This window comes from Gallus gallus, chromosome 18 (genome assembly GCF_016699485.2).
Source record: "Gallus gallus isolate bGalGal1 chromosome 18, bGalGal1.mat.broiler.GRCg7b, whole genome shotgun sequence".
NCBI classification, from domain to species: domain Eukaryota; kingdom Metazoa; phylum Chordata; class Aves; order Galliformes; family Phasianidae; genus Gallus; species Gallus gallus.
Window position 1 is genome coordinate 4,672,285 of NC_052549.1, and position 21,088 is coordinate 4,693,372.

A 21,088-nucleotide genomic window follows, 5' to 3' on the forward strand; every position below is an offset into this window, starting at 1 on the left:
CATTCAGTTACCTCACTGAACAATTAAGTGCGTGGTGCATTTCCCATAATGAATGGTGTGAATGTTAGTCACACTGTAAGGACTGCTTGTTTTTGGAAAGTTGTGTATCTTTGCTACATTTGCAAATATATGTTTTATTTAATCAGATATTGTGGGTTTCTTTAAAAGTTATATTCTATGTTGGCAGTATGTTAGTATTTGCTCGTATTAAATATAAAAGTGTGGTTCACAAACTACCTTCCTTACTGATGTCATGTGCTAGTCTAAGCCTTCTCTTAGTAACAAGATTTGGTATTTCATTTCTGATCATATGTCCCAGTTTTGAGAAGCACAGCACTGATGCACTGGCATTGGTTGGACAGGGCAAAGCTACTTGGGAAATACCTGTACAGAAATCCTCTGGATTTGGAATTCAGATGATTCAGGGAAATGATCCCTTGCCCAGTTAATGACAATAAAGTGGTGGGCTTTTTCTGGAGTAGAGCTGCACAACTGATGAACTGCAATGTGCTATCAGAATAAAAAAAAGTCAGAATACAAAATAACTGTTGATATTTACCCAATTTGGATAACATTCTAATCTTACGTTTTATTTCATCCTTTGTTTGGCACACTTTCCAGAAGGAAAGCATGTTCCTATATGAAATGAATCCTTATTGCTGATGAACTTACTCAGTAGCCTGTTTGATCTAAAGAGAAACAGTGCTGAACTTAAACAGATGCCTTTTGCAGTACATTCTTAACAAGATCGTTACATTTGCTTCATTAGAAAACTCCGAGGCTCCTTCTTTATTGCATATCACAGCAGATCAGCTCAGGCAAGCTTGTTTGGCTTCTTGTATATATTAGATTCTCTGACCTCTGGTTTCCGTCCCGTAGGCGTACCAACGTTTACAAATCCAGCAGCAGATGTTACAGGCTCAGCGTAATGTTTCCGGACCCATGAGACAACAGGAGCAGCAAGTAGGTTTGGTTACCAATTCAATTTCACCATCAGAGTTTGGTTTCAAAAGCTTGAAAGAGATTGAACATTATAGCAAACCAGTTAGGGCATCCTTAGGAACAATAATGTAGTGCATGATTTGAGTGCTGGGAGGGTAAGAGTGCTGGGGGGATAAAGCTACTTCACAGCACTGAGTTATTGGAGGAAAGCTCTTCAGCACTTAATTGAGTCAATTTTTATTTGTAAAGAGGTCTATTTAAGTGTAGAAAAAGGCATAGGAAATCTTAAGTCATCGCGAATTGAGCAGTTACTGATTTGTTCTCTTTTGTTGCCAGGTTGCACGTACAATCAATAACATGCAGCAGCAGATCCAGCAGCACCAGCGCCAGCTGGCCCAGGCCCTGCTTATGAAGCAGCAGCCTCCCCCTCCACATCTATCTTTGCACCCCTCTGCAGGCAAATCAGCCATGGATAGCTTTTCACCCCATCCCCAGGCTCCCGGCCTTCCTGACCTGCAGACCAAAGAGCAACAGTCTTCACCGAACACCTTTGCTCCTTACCCTCTTGGTATGTGTCCTTGCTCAAAGCAGTTCCATATGCAAAAGGCAGAGGGAGTATTTGTCATTACTGTATCCTCCAGTACAAGCTCTACAGTACAATCAGTAGAGAAATACAAAATAAAGGCACATTAAATGTTGTTGAAATGCCTGAACAAAACCGTAGTTTTGATGCTGGTGATCTGTATTTGGTGACCTATGCTTTGCAAAACAGAAGATGTGCTAATTACTTACCTAGGTATGTAGCCCTTCATGAATTAAGTACGAAAATTTAACAGCATAGTGTCGTAAAATGCACAAATATTATCTATAAACAGTCACTTGAAATCTCCTTTCCACTCTAATCAGGACTGGTGAATCATCAGCTTTGGTCAATGTATTTCAAGACAGATCCAGATGGGTTTGATGGAATGCAGAGTGTTGTGGAGATGATGGGATGTTTAGGAGTTCAAAATGCAATTCTTTGGTCAATTTAAAGATTCAAGAGACATCTTCAAAAACATAAAAGCTAGCTTCCAAGAAGTGGTACTTGCGTGTTGTTAATGCAAGAGGTAATCGGCTTGTATTGGATAAAAAGAGATCCTTAAACGTTCAGAATCGTTTATTTGCTCCATTGGAAGTAGGATACTGGAAAAAGTTGTCCGGGAATTTTGTGAAATCTTCTTCACTATGCATTTTGTGGTAGGTGATACACAAACTCAAACTCAGAGCCTTGAGATGGTGACAGAGCAACCCTTCAGACCTGTTCTGCATGACTGTTTGCTGTATGCCATAGGCTTTGTTGGTGACGTGGGGGAATTAATGTAATGTCTTCGTGCCTCTGTTTATGCTGCATATGATAGAATTGCCAAGCTCTGTCTTCCATTCGGAAGTTAAGAAGGTGATTCTCACCACTATGGGGAGCTGTTATAGCAGGGAGCATCAGAAGGCGAAAGAATTTGTGGAGTGTGGGAGGTTCTCACCATATCAGCTTCCTGTGATCTGCTAACATGCAGGAGTGTATATCAAAAGGACCAGATCTGTGTCCCTGAAACAGAGTGAAATGATTCCCTGCATATGATGTATGTACTTTCTGAAAACCATTGGGGTGGTTTTCTTCAATCTGCTTCTGTGAATATACTCACGTAGTTGAATACCTGCTCTGCTCAGTCAAAAAGCAGCTCTCTGTGTTACCTTTGAGTTAATTACTTGAAGATGTTGTAAGTGTTGCCAGCAAAACAGAATGGCAGACATGACTGGAGTGTGCTGGTGAGACATTGGGAATAATTTGGTTTAGCAATGGAATGTTGCAAATTCTTCACTGGTTTAAACTCAGCATTCCAGTGCATTCTTTCAGAATGCCTTTGCTGGGACAAGGAAAGAGACTGCAAGTAGAAATACTGGCAGATATGAAATATATCCCTACCTTCTTGTTTGTTTTTTTTTCCTTTTAGCAATGTTTTAATATGAATTCAGAGGAATGCTATTCTAAATGAGTGTTCTGAGAGTAGATTGAAAACGTGGATAATGAATCTCTGTACAAATACCTAAAAATGATAGTTAATAATTCTTTTCTCTGGATTGATAAGCAGAGTTTTCCATAAGTTTTCCAATCCTCCGGTGTGTCAGGGATGTCTAACATCCTGTTTTCCTTCAGCTGGACTGAACCCGAACATGAATGTAAATAACATGGACATTACTGGTGGTTTGTCAGTGAAGGACACTTCTCAGTCCCAGTCTCGCCTTCCTCAGTGGACACACCCCAACTCAATGGATAATCTGTCTAGTGCTGCTTCTTCTCTTGACCAGAACTCCAGCAAGCACGGTACGTCCCACTTAGTTTCTAGGTCAGTTGGGCTTTTTGGAACTTGAGTCACATTGCAATGATCATTCTTTTCCCATTTTGCTCTATTCTTTGAGTGCTGTTAAATGGTACAGCGCACCCTTTAAGACGGTGGCATTTTTAAGATTTCTCTAGCCACATTCAGCAGGGTATTGAAATTCTTGCACATAGAACTTGCTACACGCAGTCCTTTCTGGTTCTTTCCTTTAGGGAATTTTATTGCTGGGAACATGGAGTTCAAATAAAACAAGCCGTTAGTGTTTGCAGCATGTGCAAATATTATGTTAGGACACGATGCTCTGTTAACTCTCTTGTATCCTGTTTTTTATTATAAGCAGCATGAATTATTTCTCTCGTACGGTAGTTTCTTTTTCTGCAGATACCTGTACTGCTAATGCCCAATTGTTGTCGATATCTCAAATCACAGAAACATGGAATGGCTTAGGTTAGAATGGGCCCTAAATCATCTCGTTCTTCTCCCACTCTGTAGACATGTCTGGGACTGCCCCAAACCAAGTGCAACGCCTTGCACATGGCCTTGTTGAACCTCATTAGGTTCTCATGTGCCCACTTTCCAAGCCTGCTCAGGTCCCTCTGAATGGCATCTCTTCCTTTCTAATGTATGAGCCACACCACTCAGCTTGGTGTCATCAGCAAAGTGCTGAGGGTGCACTTGATCCCATTGTCTGTGTCATTGATTAGGATGTTGAACAGCAATGGTCTCAAGATGGTCCCATGGGGGTCCCCACTTGTGGCTTTGCCTACACTTGGATGTAGAACTGTTGGCCACAGCTCTTTGGATACGACCATCAACCCATCCCTGCTTCCACTGCCTGTACTTCTCCTTATCCCTCGGTTTGACCAGCAGGGCATTGCTCTGCCGTGCTGTCAGTAACAAATACCTAGAGAATGACAAGAAGGGGACGTGCCTGCAATGATATTCTATAACATGCTGCCTCAGCAAATTCCTATTTTTTGGAAAATTGATGGTGATTATTTGAATTCCTGCCCTCTTTTTGGCAGTAACCTGAGTTTCCTTTGCTAGCTCGAGAGTCCAGATTTTACCAGCAGTGTGCTTCACAGCTGTAATTCTTAGTAAGGCTTCAGAGGCTGTTGCTTATTGTGTATATCTTTTATTTATTACTTACTGCTGAAATTCCGTACCCCAAATGAGTCTGGCTCCTTAACAAAGCCTTCCCATTTCATTCATTACAGGTGCTATACCTGGAGGTTTAAGTATTGGTCCTCCGGGAAAGTCCTCCATTGATGACTCTTACGGCCGGTATGATCTGATTCAGAACAGTGAGTCGCCCGCCAGCCCACCCGTAGCTGTTCCTCACAGCTGGTCACGTGCCAAAACCGATAGTGATAAGATCTCCAACGGCTCCAGCATAAACTGGCCACCAGGTAACAAAAGTGCAAAGCGTTTGTGTTCAACTGCTGTCACTGGAGTGCACTCTGCATTTTATGTATTGAGTCCGTGTGCCTTCTGATAGGAAGGGCTAAACTTTGGAGAACGGTGACTTGACGTGCTTTTGTTTGTATTATATTTGGAACAGAATTTCATCCAGGAGTGCCATGGAAAGGACTACAGAATATTGATCCTGAAAATGACCCTGATGTTACTCCTGGAAGTGTTCCAACCGGGCCCACCATAAACACCACGATACAGGATGTTAATCGCTATCTCCTCAAGAGTGGAGGTAAACACACACGTTACTCTCACGTCTGTATTTACTTCCTTCTTTCCAACAAAGTTGACTTCCTATAACACGAGTGCAGGACGTTTGTGCACGTAATCCTTATCCACAGAAGCTTCTGCTCTGCACTTTCACTCTCAATCCAGCAGCACACGATATGGGACTGTGAGGGTTCTGGTTTTCCTTGGGAATGCAAATATTTTTATGTTGAGGAGGGCTGTGAGATGTAATACAAACTTCTGTGGTCACTGGAGGCTTTTATAACATATATAATTCCTACTGACTTGTTTTGAACAAGATTCTTTCCTCCATTCTGACCAACCCCCTGCACTTCAGGAAATACAAGTCACAATATAAAAGTCCCACAGCTTGTGGAGGCAGCAGGCTTCCATCATTGTAATTGTGGCTTTGTTAGGAGATCACTCAGGAAAATAAATTAGAGCTGTTTTATCCCCAAAACCATCAAAGAAAAGGGAAAAAAAAAAAAGGGATTAAGTTGTAAGCTAGAATTTCTCAGTGCTATTTCCACTCCTTTTGTCTTGACAGACAGAACTAAAAGTATTCTCTAAGAGAACAATAAGCCACTGGGACTAGCAGGCTTACTAGCTAGATGTACTGGAAGGGGATCAGTGGAGAGATGGCTTGGTTTAATTGTGATCAGTGTACCTTAATAAGCAAGTTCTGCATACTCTATTAAAATAAACACTCTAATATGGTCAGGAGTATTATAATCAGGCTGTCAAGAAGGAGCTGTCAGGATTTTGTTACAGTAGATAGCTACGTCTGTGGTATCTGCAAAGCCTGTAAGTCAGAGTTCAGTCAGAAACTGGTTTCCAGCTCTGGAACGTGTTAGCTCAAGTGAAGGGATGTGAAGTAGGTGGGAGGAGGGTTTTCCACTGCCCTGAGTGATTTTGAGTCGCCTCTGAGATGTTCCTTCTGCAGGTCTTACTTCTTTACTGAATGTGGGTGCACGTCAGCCCTGTCAGTATATAATCTGTCTGTGGAATGAAGAAATAGTTGCTCCACTTGCAGAGAGTCAATGTAGATGATCTTTGCAGAGCAAAGTCTGTTGGGAGACAGAATCCCACGTGAAAAGCAATGGCTGCTGGGGGTCCGTAATATGCTTCCTTACCCTGCTGGCTTTTTATCTTGCTAAACGTGAATAGTATAATTTTCATGCAAAGTGTGGTTGCCGAGTTTGTTTCTTTATGCTCATGTAACCTGGGTGTTTGTTTCTGTCATTGCTGGTATTCCTTCCAATGAGATGAGGATTTTCATGACGTCCTGCCTGGAAAAGGCTCTTTGAATACTGCATCTTGAATGTGGTGTTCACAGATTGTGTTAACAGAGCTGAAATCCCTACAACAGGGTTAGACTGTGGCTGCTACACTGCAATGCTTAGGCAAAACCAAAGTGTTGGGTTTGGTTGTTGTTTTGGCCTGGTTGATAATGATGCCTCAGCCATGGGCAGTCAGGGCTGCTTTCAGCTCTTTGGGCATATGGGGCTCTGAATCTGGTATAATTTCTTTACCCCCAGCCTTCCTCAGGGATGTCTGCACGGAGAGTAGATTGTTTCCAGAGAGGGCCTTAATAGAGAGTTATTTTGCATGAGTCTGATGTCTGTATATGCATCCCGAGGAGCACAGTGAGTCTGGGTAGGGTGAGGTTGCATTGGGTTCTGTTCCAGTTGAGTATTTGTAGCCCTTTGGATTTTTGTTGATCTGTGAGGGTTCAGATTGTCCTTTAACTTCCTCTGTTCTGCCCCAGTAGACCACTTTGTCTTCTTCCAAAGTGCTCACCTGTTTTTCTTAGTCAGGTAAAGATGTTTCAGTATCACAGCGTACCTGCATATGTCAGGAATGATAAGTCACCTGGGATACATACTTAATTTTGTTGGTGGCTGGAGAGAATACCTGCACTACTTCTGGTCTTTATAATGAACATATTTTATTTTATGTTCAGTTTCTTTCATTTGCTGCCAGGAAGGAAATTGTACGTGTGCTTAGATAGCTGCTCAGATGGTAAATGATTTACCAAGATGGCTTCAAGCTATTCCATTTAATGTTATTAGTTTGAGAAGAGTTGGTTAAAATATATCCTTGCTTTACTGAAAGTCTGCAAGATGTTTGTGGGCATTAGAATATAGGAGAAGTGCTTACCTCAAGTAATTTAGGACAAATCACCCATGGTAAGAGGTTAGTTTATCATACACATTTATGCTCATCTGTAGTTGTCATTGCTCGAGTCAGCCAGTGAAGCACCCTTATTAATGGAGCCTGTTCCTTGAGACTGAACAGTGTAATGCTGATTTTTTTAGTTGGGTGTCTTAAAGGAAATGCAGAATTTATCTTCTGCACAGGCACTGACACGTGTACTACTATGCCATCTTTTCTCTTCTACTAAAGACTTCTGCTTCACTTTCTCATGCTTTCTGTAACATTTCATTCCTAGACTTCAGAGACCAGGCTGATTAAGGAAAATGCCTTGCATGGTTTGTATTTGCACATAATAGATTTGCTTGTGTCACACCAAACATCATTATGCCCATCTTTCTTAGTTGCTTCTCTGCTGGTTCTGCAGGGTCATCCCCAACATCATCTCAGAATGCCACGCTGCCTTCATCGAGTGCCTGGCCGCTTAGTGCCTCCGGCTACAGTAGCTCTTTCAGCAGCATTGCATCCGCACCTAGCATTGCAGGTACGAAAAATGGCCTTCCTACTTTCACATTTCTCTGCATTCTGAGAAGAAAAAAAAAAAAAAAGGCCCTAGAAAGTGCTGTCCGTGTTATTACAGTGGTGCTGCTATAGGCAGAAGCACACTTTGTAGTCCTGTGCGAGGTAGGCAGCATTTCTGGAGGTTCTGTTGGGGAGCATTGTATGCTATGCCTGGAAGTGTGCTAAGGAAAATGTATTTATTCCACTTGATGCCAAATGCCATTACTCTGTATTGGCACTGAGGTGTCTTAATGACTATTTCCATTACAACTTTGCAGAGAAATGTTCTGTTCTTTAGCAACAGAGTTACTGCCGAGGTCCTGGACCCTTCCAGTGAGAGCTGATGTGATTTTTTTGTTCACAAATTCACTGCTAACTGTAAAATATCTTCAGCTCGGGAGAAGGTTTCGTTGTACCTCAAGGAGGATGCTCTGCTTGGGAATGGGGGTTGGACTTGGGGCTCTGTCTGTTGAGGAAAACTTCCACAAGAGGAAATGTATGTTCTTAATGTGTCCCCTTCCTTAAGGAGAAATAAATAAGGGAGTAATAAATTCTGAGCTTTCTCTCCTTGCAAATCATGGAAAACGAGCTGGCTATGTAAATATCCTGTTTGTTCCATTACAAAAACATGTAGGGCCTATTGCATGGATTGTATTACCGTTTTCATATCTGATTAGTGAAGAATCTCCACTTCTTTGAACAAACGAAGCCGCAGCCTCCCAAGGCATACTGCAGATTGCAAAGCAAAAAAGCTCTGTTTGAAATGCTTTGCTTCACTGAAAGGAAAAGAAAGGGATGGCTTGCTTTCTTTTATCTGCCGTGCGTTCCTGCTCTATTTACTTGTATTTTTTGCAGTCTCACCTAATCTTTGTGCTAACCCTATGAGAATTAGTGACATAGCAACATCTATCTGACCTGTGCATGCATTGTGTGCTATGTTGCAGGCTGAGCTGCTCTGAGTTCTAAAACTCAGACTTACCTCCTTAACCACCACTTTTTTCCCCCTTGTTAATGTCACCATCATCACTGTTCAGTTATTTTTGTCACTACAACTCAAAAGAAGTGGGAGAGTGCTTAACTCTTCCACTTCAATTCCTATGATTCAATATGAAACCATGGAGTTGGATGATAAACAGAGGTGGTTTTGAGAGTGTGTATAATGGAGGCTGTGATTTGGTGACTGGTAAATCTGGTGCTAGAGCTCCTTATACAAAGGCTTCTACAACTACGTGCCTCACAGGTGAATGGAGGATTTTGGTTCAGCATCTTCACCTTCAATCAGATTTGTGCAACTCACTGCTGAACGCTACTCGTTACTCTTAGTTCTGTTTTAATGACTTTAGATAAAGCTCTGATTGGACAGGAGTGGTACTAAAGTGGTTTAAGTACTGATAGAAGTAAACTGAGCAGTGAGAAGTTACAAAGAGTGACAGATTGTGATCTGCTCCTCTCCTGAAGGCTTCCATGTTATTCATGTTATTTGAGTGTTCAGAAATACAATTTGTATTGATCTTTGATCTTTGAAATGTTAATAATGTATCAGAAGAACGTATGGATATGCTGCTTACTTTATATTATACGGAACGAGTTGCATGGGAAAAAGCAGTGGTTGCATTCTGTTATACCTCGGAGAGATGATCTTTAAGGCTTTCACTGTAATTTTGATGAAATGAGATTTCAAATACTTGAACTCATTTTCTGTTTTTTTGGGTTCTTTTTTTTAGTCACGTCATCTTTTACTGAAAAGCAAAAGAGGTGTTCTGTAAAGGGGGACTGTGCACACAGTAGGTGGTGTTAAAGCCAGCAAATAGAAAATGCTTTGAAAGTGTAAATCCCTGTGTAAGGAGGTTATGTGTGAGCAGGACTTGCAGCAGTGAGTCGGTAATAGGGTGCTGTTTCACCTCTTGGACAGTTGCAGTAATGTAGCAGTGCAGAAACTTGATCACCCATCCCATTTGGTTTAACCATCGTTGCTAACTGAAAACACACAAATCTCTTATTTTCTGTTGCAGGTAAACTGTCAGACATCAAGTCTACGTGGTCCTCCGGCCCAATCTCCCACACACAAGCCTCTCTGTCCCATGAACTATGGAAGGTACCCAGAAACACTACGGCTCCTACCAGACCACCTCCGGGCTTAACCAACACCAAGCCATCATCGACGTGGGGTGCCAGTCCCCTGGGCTGGACCAGCTCTTACTCCTCTGGTACTCCTGGCTTCTGTCTTTCATAGCACCACTGCACCTTCCTTTTGTAATTGTTGGTTGGTTTTCTGTCTTAAAATAGTGAAATACCCGGTAGGTGGTACATGGCACGTGTGAGACGTGTAGGGCCTGCTGGCATTGGGGTGCAGAACACATGTGTGAGCCATGTAGGACCTGATGGCATTGCAGGGCCCTCAGGGAATGCTGTAATATTTTGTGCAGACTGTTTTATATTGTCTTGCCTAAATGCAAATATGAGAAACCAGGTTGTGGCTATAGAAGCATACACATCATGTTTATTAGTGAAATATTGACAGCTTCAAAAGTAAGTGTTACACCTAATATATCCACCTGACTATTTTATTGATCCGTTTTCAGCAAGCTGGAAATTAAATGTTCTTCGCTCTTGTTACCATTCATTTTGTCCATTTTCTTCACCAAAACCCCACCTGGTGGTCAGACACCGTTAGTGCCAGAGCTCCCTCTGAACACTGTGCTCACCCACGTGGCTACAGAAGTACTGCAGTTTCCCAAATGCCACCAATAAACATCCAGCCTGTCCAGTTTCTCATTGTAGAACACCATGCTGAAGCTGGAAGAGCAGATTTTGCTGCTGGTTATGCCCTTGTATCTTCAGTTGGAGCACAACCAGTGCTTGCCGGGATGCTGTGATTCACCATAAGTTTCCTTGCTGTGTCTGCATCGTGGTGAAACGTTTTGTTGTGGAATTTGTGTTGCAGGTTCTGCATGGAGTACTGACAGCTCAGGGAGGACGAGCAGCTGGCTGGTTCTTCGCAACCTCACGCCCCAGGTGAATGGAGCTGCACGTAGCGAGATACGCAGAGTTATTGTGTTCAGGAGATAATAACGTTTATCACTTGGGCTGATTTGGCTCATTTGAGGGGAAAATAATTATTCTGTCTGTGTTGCAATTTCCTGTCTTCTACAGGGAGTCTGTTAGGTTTTTAAAGTGCTGTCAAATGAAGTAAGAGCTTTAAGGCTCTGTAATGAGCCGTTCAGCATGCACCATCTCTGTACGTGTGAGTTTGGAGGTGAATGATGTCTTAAGGCAGATTCAGAGGTGTGAAATCTGCATTTCCTGTGGGGTTTTGTCTTTCTTCTGAATCTGTCAAACCCTCCAGTCCTCCCCATAGAATCATTCACAAGGAAGGACATAAGCTACAAAGCATCCAAAGCGATCTTGGGGGAAATTGAGTTAATTTATGAGCAGTGTGTTTTTTCCTTTAACTTACTTGTAGACTTCTAATGATAGCCACAGTTTGTATCACGTGAATTGGGACGTGTTGTGCACCGGACTTCAGGCAAGTCTTTAGAAGTGACAAGTCTTTAATGAAGTTCTTCTTATGGAGGACAAACTTCCTTTCACATCTGCTTACTCTTCAGCTTTGAAATGTGTTCAGCCAGCAGGCATTTAAAGCGAGGTCACAGAACCACAGGTAACCTTTTCCCTTTCTCTCCGACCAGATTGATGGCTCCACACTGCGGACGCTGTGTTTGCAGCATGGCCCTCTAATAACATTCCACCTGAACCTGACACAAGGGAATGCTGTGGTCCGATACAGTTCCAAGGAAGAAGCAGCCAAGGCCCAAAAGTCTCTGCATATGTATGTTTCTGCTCTGTTTTTGTTCTGTTATGAAGCCTGTTTTATCTAGGAACCCACTTTTTTAAGCAAGAAAGTGGGTTTCTTTAGCTGTATGGGACTAATAGATATAGTATGCAGGAGCTGGAGAACTTGAGTGATACAATCAGTGGCATTAGGGAGGATTAAAAATAGGAAGAATATGAAGCCTGGTGTTTCAAAAGAACACTTATCTGCTTAGAGTTAGAAGGGAATTTTCTTTATCAACGGTTTGTAGCACAAGTGTGATTAAAAACACTGATTGTAGAGGAAATATGGTTTGTTCCATGGCCAAATGATAAGGGATGACCTATCCTTAATGAAATGTCACGAAGCTGCATTCAGTAATCAGTGAAGTAACATTACCCCATCTTAGTTCTATCAGTTTAGATGTGTGCATCAGGTAAGAGAAACGATGCCGGTAGCAAAAAATTGATAACTGATTTTGAAGATGAGTCCTTATATTAAAAACACACACGGTAAGGTCCTTACATTCTCAGTGACGTGGAAGGCTTCCATGTAATTGTTTTTTTAATAGGCTGTAGCAGACGTATAGTTACACTGCTGACAAGGACAGGCCTGCCATTTCTGAGTGACAGGGGCTTAGCAGTCTGTGCGGTTGGTTTGCTGGCAGGGTGACTGGCAAAATACAGTGGGATTTTTGGAAGCCAGCAGCACAGTGTTGGGGTGCCAAAAGGTACCATAGAATTACAGAAACGTAGAATTGTTGGGTTGGAAGGGACTTTAAAGTTTATCTCATTCTAACCCCTCTGTGGGCTGGAAGGATCAGCAGTGATGAAATACTTCCTCAGAACGAACTTGAAGTTCTGTGAAAAATCATTCCTTAAGTAGAGTGCAGGCTGTCTCCTGTGGAGTATGTTGGCTAAGCGAGGTGGGCACCACACGGCTGGCTTTGTGTTCCATGGAGTCATAGAATGGCCTTGGTTAGAAGGGACCTCAAGGATCATGAAGCTCCAACCCCCCTGCCACATGCAGGGCCTCCAACCTCCACATTTAATACTACACCAGGCTGCCCAGGGCCCCATCCAACCTGGCCTTGAACACCTCCAGGGATGGGGCATCCACATGCGTTTGCCTGGGTTAGACAGGTAAATACGCAACAGTAGAAAGAAGATGTGGTGTTGCGTAGTGCTAGGATAAGGAGCAATGGCCTAAAACTTGAACAGTTCCGTACTCTTTATGGTAAGGGTGATGGAGCACTGGAACAGGTTGCCCAGATTGGTGGTGGAGTCTCCTTTGGAGATCCTCAAGGCCTGTCAGGATGCCGACCTGTGCGGCCTCCTGTAGGGTCCCTGCTATGAGCAGGGGGGTTGGACTCGGTGACCTCTGAGGTACCACTCAGTGATTGATCTCCACAAGGCCCTTCCAGCTCAGGACGTTCCATCATTCCAAGCGCCGTCTCACATCTCCACGCCTTCTGCTCTCGTCCCTAGGTGTGTCCTGGGAAACACTACCATCCTGGCCGAGTTCGCCGGCGAGGAGGAGGTGAACCGCTTCCTAGCGCAGGGCCAGCCGCTGCCGCCCACCTCCAGCTGGCAGTCCAACGCCGGCAGCACGCAGCCACGCCTGGGCTCGGCCGGCTCTCACGGGCTGGTGAGGGGCGACGCGGGGCACTGGAACAGCCCCTGCCTGGGGGGCAAGGGCAGCAGCGAGCTGCTGTGGGGCGGCGTGCCCCAGTACTCCAGCAGCCTCTGGGGACCCCCCAGCGCCGACGACGGCCGAGTGATCGGGAGCCCCACGCCTCTGAATACTCTTCTTCCGGGGGATCTTCTCAGCGGGGAGTCCATCTAGGAAGCGGAGAGGAACCGAGTGGAAATCACAATCATCAGCACTAAAAGGAAACATAAAGTTGTAACCCTTTCCAGTCCCGGGCTTGATGAAGAATCCAGCTTTAACCGATCAGACTGGCAGCCCTGTTGGTTTTTTTTTAGTACCTCTGTCCAATATCGACTATGAAACTGCAGAAGTCCTTGTGAACTGTTAATGCAACAGTATGGGCTCCTTTTGGTCAGTGTCACGTGCTAATGACAGGTTATATTTTTTTCATGGCTTTTTGTTTTATGTCGTCTTTTTATGTTTGTATGGTGATTTTAAAGACAAACTATAAAAGCTGCTTAGAATAGGTCTATCATGAAGGGCACTTTTCAGAATTTGGGCTGGAAAGGGTTATTTTATCAACGTGGGAGGGGGGGTGGGGGGGAGGGGAAGGGGAAATGAAAGCCTATTTAAAACGAGCCTGTGACTATTATGCACATTACCAGAGGCGGACCCAATAATCAGAAAGGGTGAAGTGTGATATTTACCATTGGTACAGACAAGCGATGAATCTGAATGGTAACTATTGACTGTACAGGTTGGAGGGGGAGGGGGGCGGGCTGGGGTATCTGTGTCCACTACTCCCATGGATCTGCCTATGCACATTACCCTGTTTCATTATTTCTCATGTCGTTTTTGTTAACCCCTCCCCCCCCTCCAAAAAAAAAAAAAAAAAAGGAAAAAAAAAGAAAAAAAAAAAGGACAAAACAGAAAAAGTTTAAAAAAAAAAAAAAAAGAACATATCAAACATGCAAATACTTGAATCCAGCAGGCCAATAACAAAATGTGAACACTTGCTATGTCTGATGATTACACTTCCAGGTTGGCATCAGTACACCGAGACAGCAAACAGGCTCTAAGGATTTGTTTGTAAAGGTTCGGATGTTCTGCTTTCGTTTGAGCGGGTGTGAGTGTGTATGTGAGTGTGTGTGTGAGTGTGTATGTGAGTATGAGTGTGTGTATGTGAGCGTGAGAGAGCGTGTGAGTGTATACGTGTGTGTATGAGTGTGTGACAGTGTGAGTGTGCATGTGACTGAGTGTATGTGTGTGAGCTGAGTGAGTGTGAGTGACTGTGTATGTATATGTGAGTGTGTGTGAGTGTGACTGTGTATGTATGTGTGAGTGTGGCCGTGTATGTGCGTGTGCCCACGCGTGGTTTAACAGAAGCGTGTAGTGTTCTCCTTCTATCCAGTATCAGCTTTTGATTTGCTCATTGGTCAGATGTTTAATTGCTATTAGCTTCTAACTTTGCACTGAGTGTCCGCAGCCCTTCTGGTAGCTCATCCTACAATGTAAAGGAAAAACAAGGAAGGAACTGATAGAAGGGGCCGGCGACAATTCACGTGTAAATGTTTACTCAAGGACTCTTAGCGCATTCTAGAAGTGACAGTGTGCGTCTCTGGGGAATCACACCTGCATCTCCCTTGGGCGGCTTTGTGTCGTGGAATGCAAGGAAAGGATTCCCGGAGCGTCGCACCGTTGGTCCATTTGGGATATAAAGCTGAAGAAGAAACTCCTCTCGTTGAACTGTGGCCATAGAGAACTGTAAAGAGCGGATGGTTCCCTTGCAAGCAGGAACAGAAACAAGCACTTGGACGTGGGGTTTGACTGCTTTTGGCAGAGCCGGGCGTTCGGCTCTCACCTGTTTACAGACCTTTTTTTTTGTTTTTGGTTTTTTTTTTTTTTTTCCTCCTTCAAACTTTAAAATAATAAAAAAAAATTTAAAAAATTTAAAAAAAAAAAAAGAACTTTAAAAAAAAAAAAAAACAAAACAAAAAGAGAGAGACTTCCATCGTAAAGAAAACTTATTTTCAGAATGAAGATATGCTACTTCAGAGCTCTGGGATTGAACAGTGTTGTTGTATGATTCTTTTCTTTGGCCATTGCTGTGTACTGTTCTCGTTGTTGTTTTCCTCCTCCCGTCGGCGCGGCGAGGCGTTGTGGTCACTCTTGCACATGGTGGAAGATGTCTCAGGAAAGCCGGGTTTCCCGAGGAGCAACTCCACACCATTTCATGTATTTTTAAAACCCAACTCCTAGCACTGAAGATATTATTAAAAAATAATTAAAAAAAAAATAATAAAAAAATTAAAAAGACAGTTAAGAAAGAAGAAAATACCTAATCTAATGTGTAGCAGTTACATATTTACCAAATAATGGACTCAAAAAGAAATAGATGTTTGAAGAGTGCTTTATATATTAAAAGAAAAAAAACAAACAAACAAAAAAAAAAAGAATTGCTTTATGTTTAACAGAAAAAAAAAGAAAAAAAAAAAAACAAAAACAGATCAATGCTTTTGATTGTTTTGAAAGGAAGAAAGACAATGGGACGGCATACGCCTGGGGTATGTCCTGAGAGGTTATGGACATTGTGCTCCCTGCCTGCTTGGATCAGGAAACTTGTGCATTACATTTGATTTCCTTTCTTCTCCGTTGTTGTCGTTGTCGTTGTCGTTGTTGTTGCTTTTTCTTTGGAAGATGAGCTTTTTAATGGTTTTATCCGATGTAAAAGGGGTCCTGCAAGATTGCAAATTAACAAAAGCTGGTTTTATAGCGGATCATGAACTATGCACAAAACTGGGTTCGAGACTTGTTCTTTCGTTCTCGAGGTTCCGTAGTGTATTTAGCTCCATTACCTTTCCTCAGAGTAATTGCATCTCGCTGCCACCGCGCACCCACTGCACACAGAGATATTTTATATCTCTCTCCACACACTCTCATATAAGATATGTATGTGTGTCTGTGCGGGCTGACATACGGTTTTCCATGCTGAACTTTAGCATTGAGTTGTAGAACTCGTGGTCTTTTGAAACGGGGAAGGAACATTTCTGTTACTGGGGGGGGTGGGAGGGGGGGTTGGGCTTTGATTTTGGGGGGCTTTTTGGTTTTTTGTTTTGTTTTCTTTTTTGTTTGGGGGTTTTTTTGTTTTTGTTTTTGTTTTTTTTGCCTTTTGGATTAAAGATGTCTGTAACTCTGAGATTAAATGGAAAAAAAAAAGGAAAAAAAAAACAACAAAAGAAAAAAAACTTAAAAAAAAAAAAACAAAACAAAAACCAACAGAACACGTGGCTTTCAATGTTATCTCTCCTCATAGAATGTGATTGTCCAAGAACATGCACCGAAAGTTGCTTTCAAGAGTACGAAGATTCTTTGGAAACTAAATAAATTGCAGTTGTTTTTTTGGGGTTTTTTTTTTCTTTCTTTCTTTCTTTTTTTTTTTTTTTTTTCCCTCTCTTGGCTGTTCAAATAATGTGTGCTTTTCTTTTGTGCAGGGGGTGCTAAAGGACAAAATAAAGAGCAGAGTTTGATGCGTGGAGGGAGCAGATTCCTGCAAGCACAGTGAGTGCGTATTGCATCCCAGTGGGTGCACGGAGCGGCTGTGGTTGGTGTTGGGCAGCTGCCCCTCACCTTCATCCGTCACTCAGCAGTGCTGTGGATGAGTTTTGTATGCAGTTCTGAGAGTGGAGGCCGAGAGCTCCTTCAGCTCTGCCCATCCGTCCCCACGGTGGGACCTCAGTGCAGAGATTGCTGATTGCACTGTTGCAAGGAGGGGGGCAGCAGCCCTGAGATAGGAGCACAGGTCGTTCCACGTTTGGCCTTTCAGGCTTTGCAATGAGGGAGGTAAGGACGCCCATAGCAGCAGGGGGAAGGATGACCACCCACTCTCTGGTGCTGTGCTGGGATGGGCTGCCCAGGGAGGTGGTGCAGTCACCCACTTTGCAGGCATTCAAGGAACGTTCAGATGTGTTGAGGGACGTGGCATAGTGAGAGCTGTTGGTGACAGGTGGACGGTTGGACTGAGTGATCTTGTAGGTCTTTTCCAACCTTGTTGATGCTGCGATTCTATGATCTGTCTTATCTAGGTGAGTCCATGTCCTCCCACCTCAGTAAAATCAGCTCTTCCCTTCCTGGGGCCATTCTGGTGGTGCATCCCCAAAGCATGGGTTTATGTGATGGCAGTGGCTGAGTCTGTACAGGGCAACTCACTGTGCTTCATTTGAGAGGGAGAACAACCAATGCAAAGAGCTGGAGCAGAGCGGTTTGGTGCACCCAACAGCTGGGCAGTGCTCTGCAGTTGGGTTTCTGTCAGAGATGGCATGTGTGTCACAGCAAGCCTGGGCCAGTGGGCAACCCAGGCTGCCCATGGGAGTGTGCATTTGCTGGCAGGTGTATGTGGATACAGGTGTATGTGGTTACAGGTGCTCAGACCTGGATTTTGGGGTGCATTCTGTTAATGCAGAGCTACAATTTCCAGCCTGCAGCTGTTGGATTTCAGTGCTGGCACTGCCGCAATACTGCCCAGTTATCATCTCAGTTGTTTCTTACTTTGAACTGCTTCCCCTTCCTTGCTTCTATTTCTTTGCCCTCTTTGGGTGTTGGTGTTGGAACTCCTGGAAGAGAGCTGCCTTCTCTTCTGTAAGGGGTTTTCAGCATCAGCTTTCTCGAGTTCTCTTTGCCCAGACCTCAGCATCTCTTACATCTTGAGCTAACGAGAGCTTTTGTCATCCCTGCAGCTGAGCAAAAACGCCTTTCTGTGTATCCGATACACTTCAAATTCAGCATCCTCCCTGGTGTGCGGAGAGAAATGGAGCTCTGTGGCCAAAATCCATCAGTTGGTGTTTGCATATAACTTGTCTTTCCAGCATCGTTCTCTTTTTCCGCTTCGGTGAGGTCAAACGTTAATGAAGTTAAGGTCTCTGCTGATGCTGAGGACGGGCCTTAGGTCTCAAGAGTCTTTCTTTGCAAAAGGACCTTTTGACAAACCTGTGTTTCTCACGTGTGTTGCATTGACTGTACCTTCCATAGCACTGTGCTGCATGGCTGCCCCATTTTCAGGCCAAGAGCATTCCCTGCGTGCTCCGAAACTGTCAAACTCCCCTTAGTTCATGTCCAGTCTGTGGGTGGCACTGGCAGAGCAGCTTGTTTTGCTACTTCTGCTCCAAATATATATCTATTATTACTGTTCTTGATCATTCAGTATATGATTGTGTATGTGAAGGAGCGTTTTAATTAAAAATGTATATGGACATCTGTATATGGTAAGAATTATTGGAGCTGGAGGAATCTGGACGTGGCACACCTTGAGGTAGGGGCTGTGGGCAGCTGTGATGGCCCCAGGGCACAGATTGCTGTGTGAGTGTGGATCACCCAACGCTGTTGTGCACGAACTGCTGCTAAGTGTCCGTTAGCACTCCCATGCTGCACCAGTTGTACCACTGCGTGATGCTGAATGTATGATTTGCACAGCCAGCTCCGGGGAAGGGGAGTTCCGAACGTTGGATGCACAGCAAAGCGACCTCCTGGTGTGACCACGGACGGCCACGTCCCCACACAGCCCCAGGCAATGGCAGTCCATCCCTGCATGGTGCTCTTGTGGGTGAGGTGCTGCACTTTGGGATCTCACAGCAGAGCGTGTGCCCGTGTGCGGATCCCATAGGACACTGTCAGCTCTCTGCTGGACCCGTGGGTGGCTTTGGAGTGGTAACGTACCCATGGAACCTTAATGGCTCTGGGAGCAGCCCAGCCTTTGCCCTCTCCCCTATCCCAAGGGTCTCTTCCCAAGGGCTCTCTTCCAGTAGCGTTGTTCTCTTGGGGTTGGGAGAGGCACCTCCACGGCCTGCCCACCCACTGTAGCTTTCCTGAGGGAGCACTGGCTGTGAATGCCCACGTTCTGGTGGGCTCTGGGTGTCTTCCTCTGGCACACATCAATCTCAGGTTAACATTTTGTGTTGCAAGCTGTAATTAGCCCACATTACAGCCCATCTAGCCCATGCAGAGACAGCAGAACTGACCATTTTAACTTAAATGCTCCCACCGTTCTCTGTAATGAAGGTTGGAAGTGACGGCGGTGCTCCATCCCATGTGTGCTCCTGGTGCTCATTTCTTACTGACTGATGCATAGGAAGCAAGTTGCTTGTACATTTCTCTGATGGAAACGTGGTCTCGGAGCAGCCACGATGTCAGGGTTATTAAAATGTTACAGAATGAGCCAGAAGGTTCCTTTGCTTTCAGTAAGTACAATGACTAGGAGAGGTGACTTGCCATGGTGCTGCTGAGTGATGCTGAGAACCCCCCTATGCCCAATGCCACCTCCACCCAATGCTGGAGGTCGCACGTTAGTTCTTCCATTGTCCCTTTTGCTCAGGGGGAAGGGATTGGTCAGATCCAAAGCAGACCCTGACCTCTCTGTGATTCCATCTCCCCCATTCTTGGCTCGGTCTACATTTATATTGGAGAAAACACGGCGTGCACCAACAGCAGCGGAAAGGAGCAGCTCTGGTTCTGTTTGCAGTGCTCTGATTTTGGGTGCAGCGCTCATGGTTGTGTTTCACCGCCTGTACCCCAACAGGAGGGGTAGGATGCGAGAAATCAGACGTTATTCCATCTCATTTCGAGTGGAAGGCGCAGCGCTGCTCAGCCCTTTGCAGGGTGCTCACCCCAAGCGTTGGCCCCAAAGACAAACACCACTAATTACCCCCTCCACAAGCGCGTGCCGCTTCTCCCTTTTACAGTGTTTGGCTTTCTCGCCGGGTGCCCCCGCTTTAAGTGCGTGTGCCATGTCCCTCCATCAATCACAGCGGCGCCCATTGGGCACAGCGCTGCCGCAGCTGAGCCCCCCCCGTGGGCAGCGGCTGTCGGTGGTGTGCAGCTCTGACGGGCAGCGCTGCGATCGCCCCCGATTGTTTGTGCACGTAAATGGAGCGGAGCATCTCGTGGTGCTCTGTGCGATGCGCTCCGCCATGTGGAACGGAACGGAGCGCTGCGCTGCGGGGGACGTGGGTGGGAGGATGGGTGGGGATGGGGGTGTTCTGCGGTCACTGGGCTGGGGGGCGATGGAGAGTTTCCATGGAGAGATGCTCAGGGTCACTGCAGTGGTTTGGGGGTGGGAAGAGCAGCCTTCGTTCTTGAAGGGGAGTGCTTGAAGGGAGCGTATAAACAGGAGGGGGAACGGCTGTTTATGAGGGTGGATAGTGAGAGGACAAGGGGGAATGGTTTTAAACTGAGACAGGGGAGTTTTAGGATGGATATTACGAGGAAGTTTTTCACCCAGAGGGTAGTGACGCACTGAACAGGTTGCCCAAGGAGGCTGTGGATGCCCCATCCCTGCAGGCATTCAAGGCCAGGCTGGATGTGGCTCTGGGCAGCCTGGGCTGCTGGTTGGCGACCCTGCACATAGCAGGGGGTTGGAACTGGATGAGCACTGTGGGCCTTTGCAACCCAGGCTGTTCTATGATTCTGTGTGCCACCCCCATGGTGCAGAACAACCCCTGTAAGGGGGGGGTAGATGTGGCACTGGGGGATGTGGGCAGTAGGCACAGTAGGGGTGGATTTGGTGACCTTAGAGGTCTTCCCCAACCTCAGTGACTCCATAACAGACTGTGAAAGCCCAGATGTGACTTAAGCCACAGCCACTTGATGAAGTGGGCACACAGGAGGATCCCTGTGCTGGATCCCACAGCTGTGCTCAGCATTAGGGAAGGAAAATCCACGTCCCTTGTTGCTGCTGGGGGTAGAACGTGAGCTTTGCTTCTTGAGCTCATCACACTGCAAGCACATTTTTCTGCTAAAACAAAGAGCCAAGCAGATGTGGGGCATCCTGATCTGTAACCTCACCCTGCACGGCCACCACTGCAAACTCCAATTCCCAGGGGCTGTGGCTGTGCCCACCCCT

The 21,088-nt window shown here is 45.0% G+C and overlaps 1 protein-coding gene across 18 annotated transcripts in view; it reads left to right on the forward strand.

The window, feature by feature from the left end:
• TNRC6C (trinucleotide repeat containing 6C) overlaps window positions 1-16,604 on the forward strand; it is a 90,440-nt gene extending 73,836 nt beyond the window's left edge. For 15 of the 18 annotated variants that reach the window (XM_015295277.4, XM_046902110.1, XM_046902109.1 and 12 more), the window contains 10 exons: window positions 880-963; window positions 1,279-1,510; window positions 3,137-3,304; window positions 4,538-4,729; window positions 4,882-5,025; window positions 7,603-7,719; window positions 9,749-9,943; window positions 10,681-10,751; window positions 11,426-11,565; window positions 13,035-16,604. In XM_015295277.4, the coding sequence (XP_015150763.2) occupies window positions 880-963; window positions 1,279-1,510; window positions 3,137-3,304; window positions 4,538-4,729; window positions 4,882-5,025; window positions 7,603-7,719; window positions 9,749-9,943; window positions 10,681-10,751; window positions 11,426-11,565; window positions 13,035-13,392 (1,701 nt within the window). In that variant the 3' untranslated portion in view covers window positions 13,393-16,604. The remainder of the gene's footprint in view (window positions 1-879; window positions 964-1,278; window positions 1,511-3,136; window positions 3,305-4,537; window positions 4,730-4,881; window positions 5,026-7,602; window positions 7,720-9,748; window positions 9,944-10,680; window positions 10,752-11,425; window positions 11,566-13,034) is intronic. The other 3 variants (XM_015295278.3, XM_015295279.3, XM_040649652.2) reach the window with 1 other exon arrangement.
• The last annotated feature ends 4,484 nt before the right edge of the window (window positions 16,605-21,088 follow it).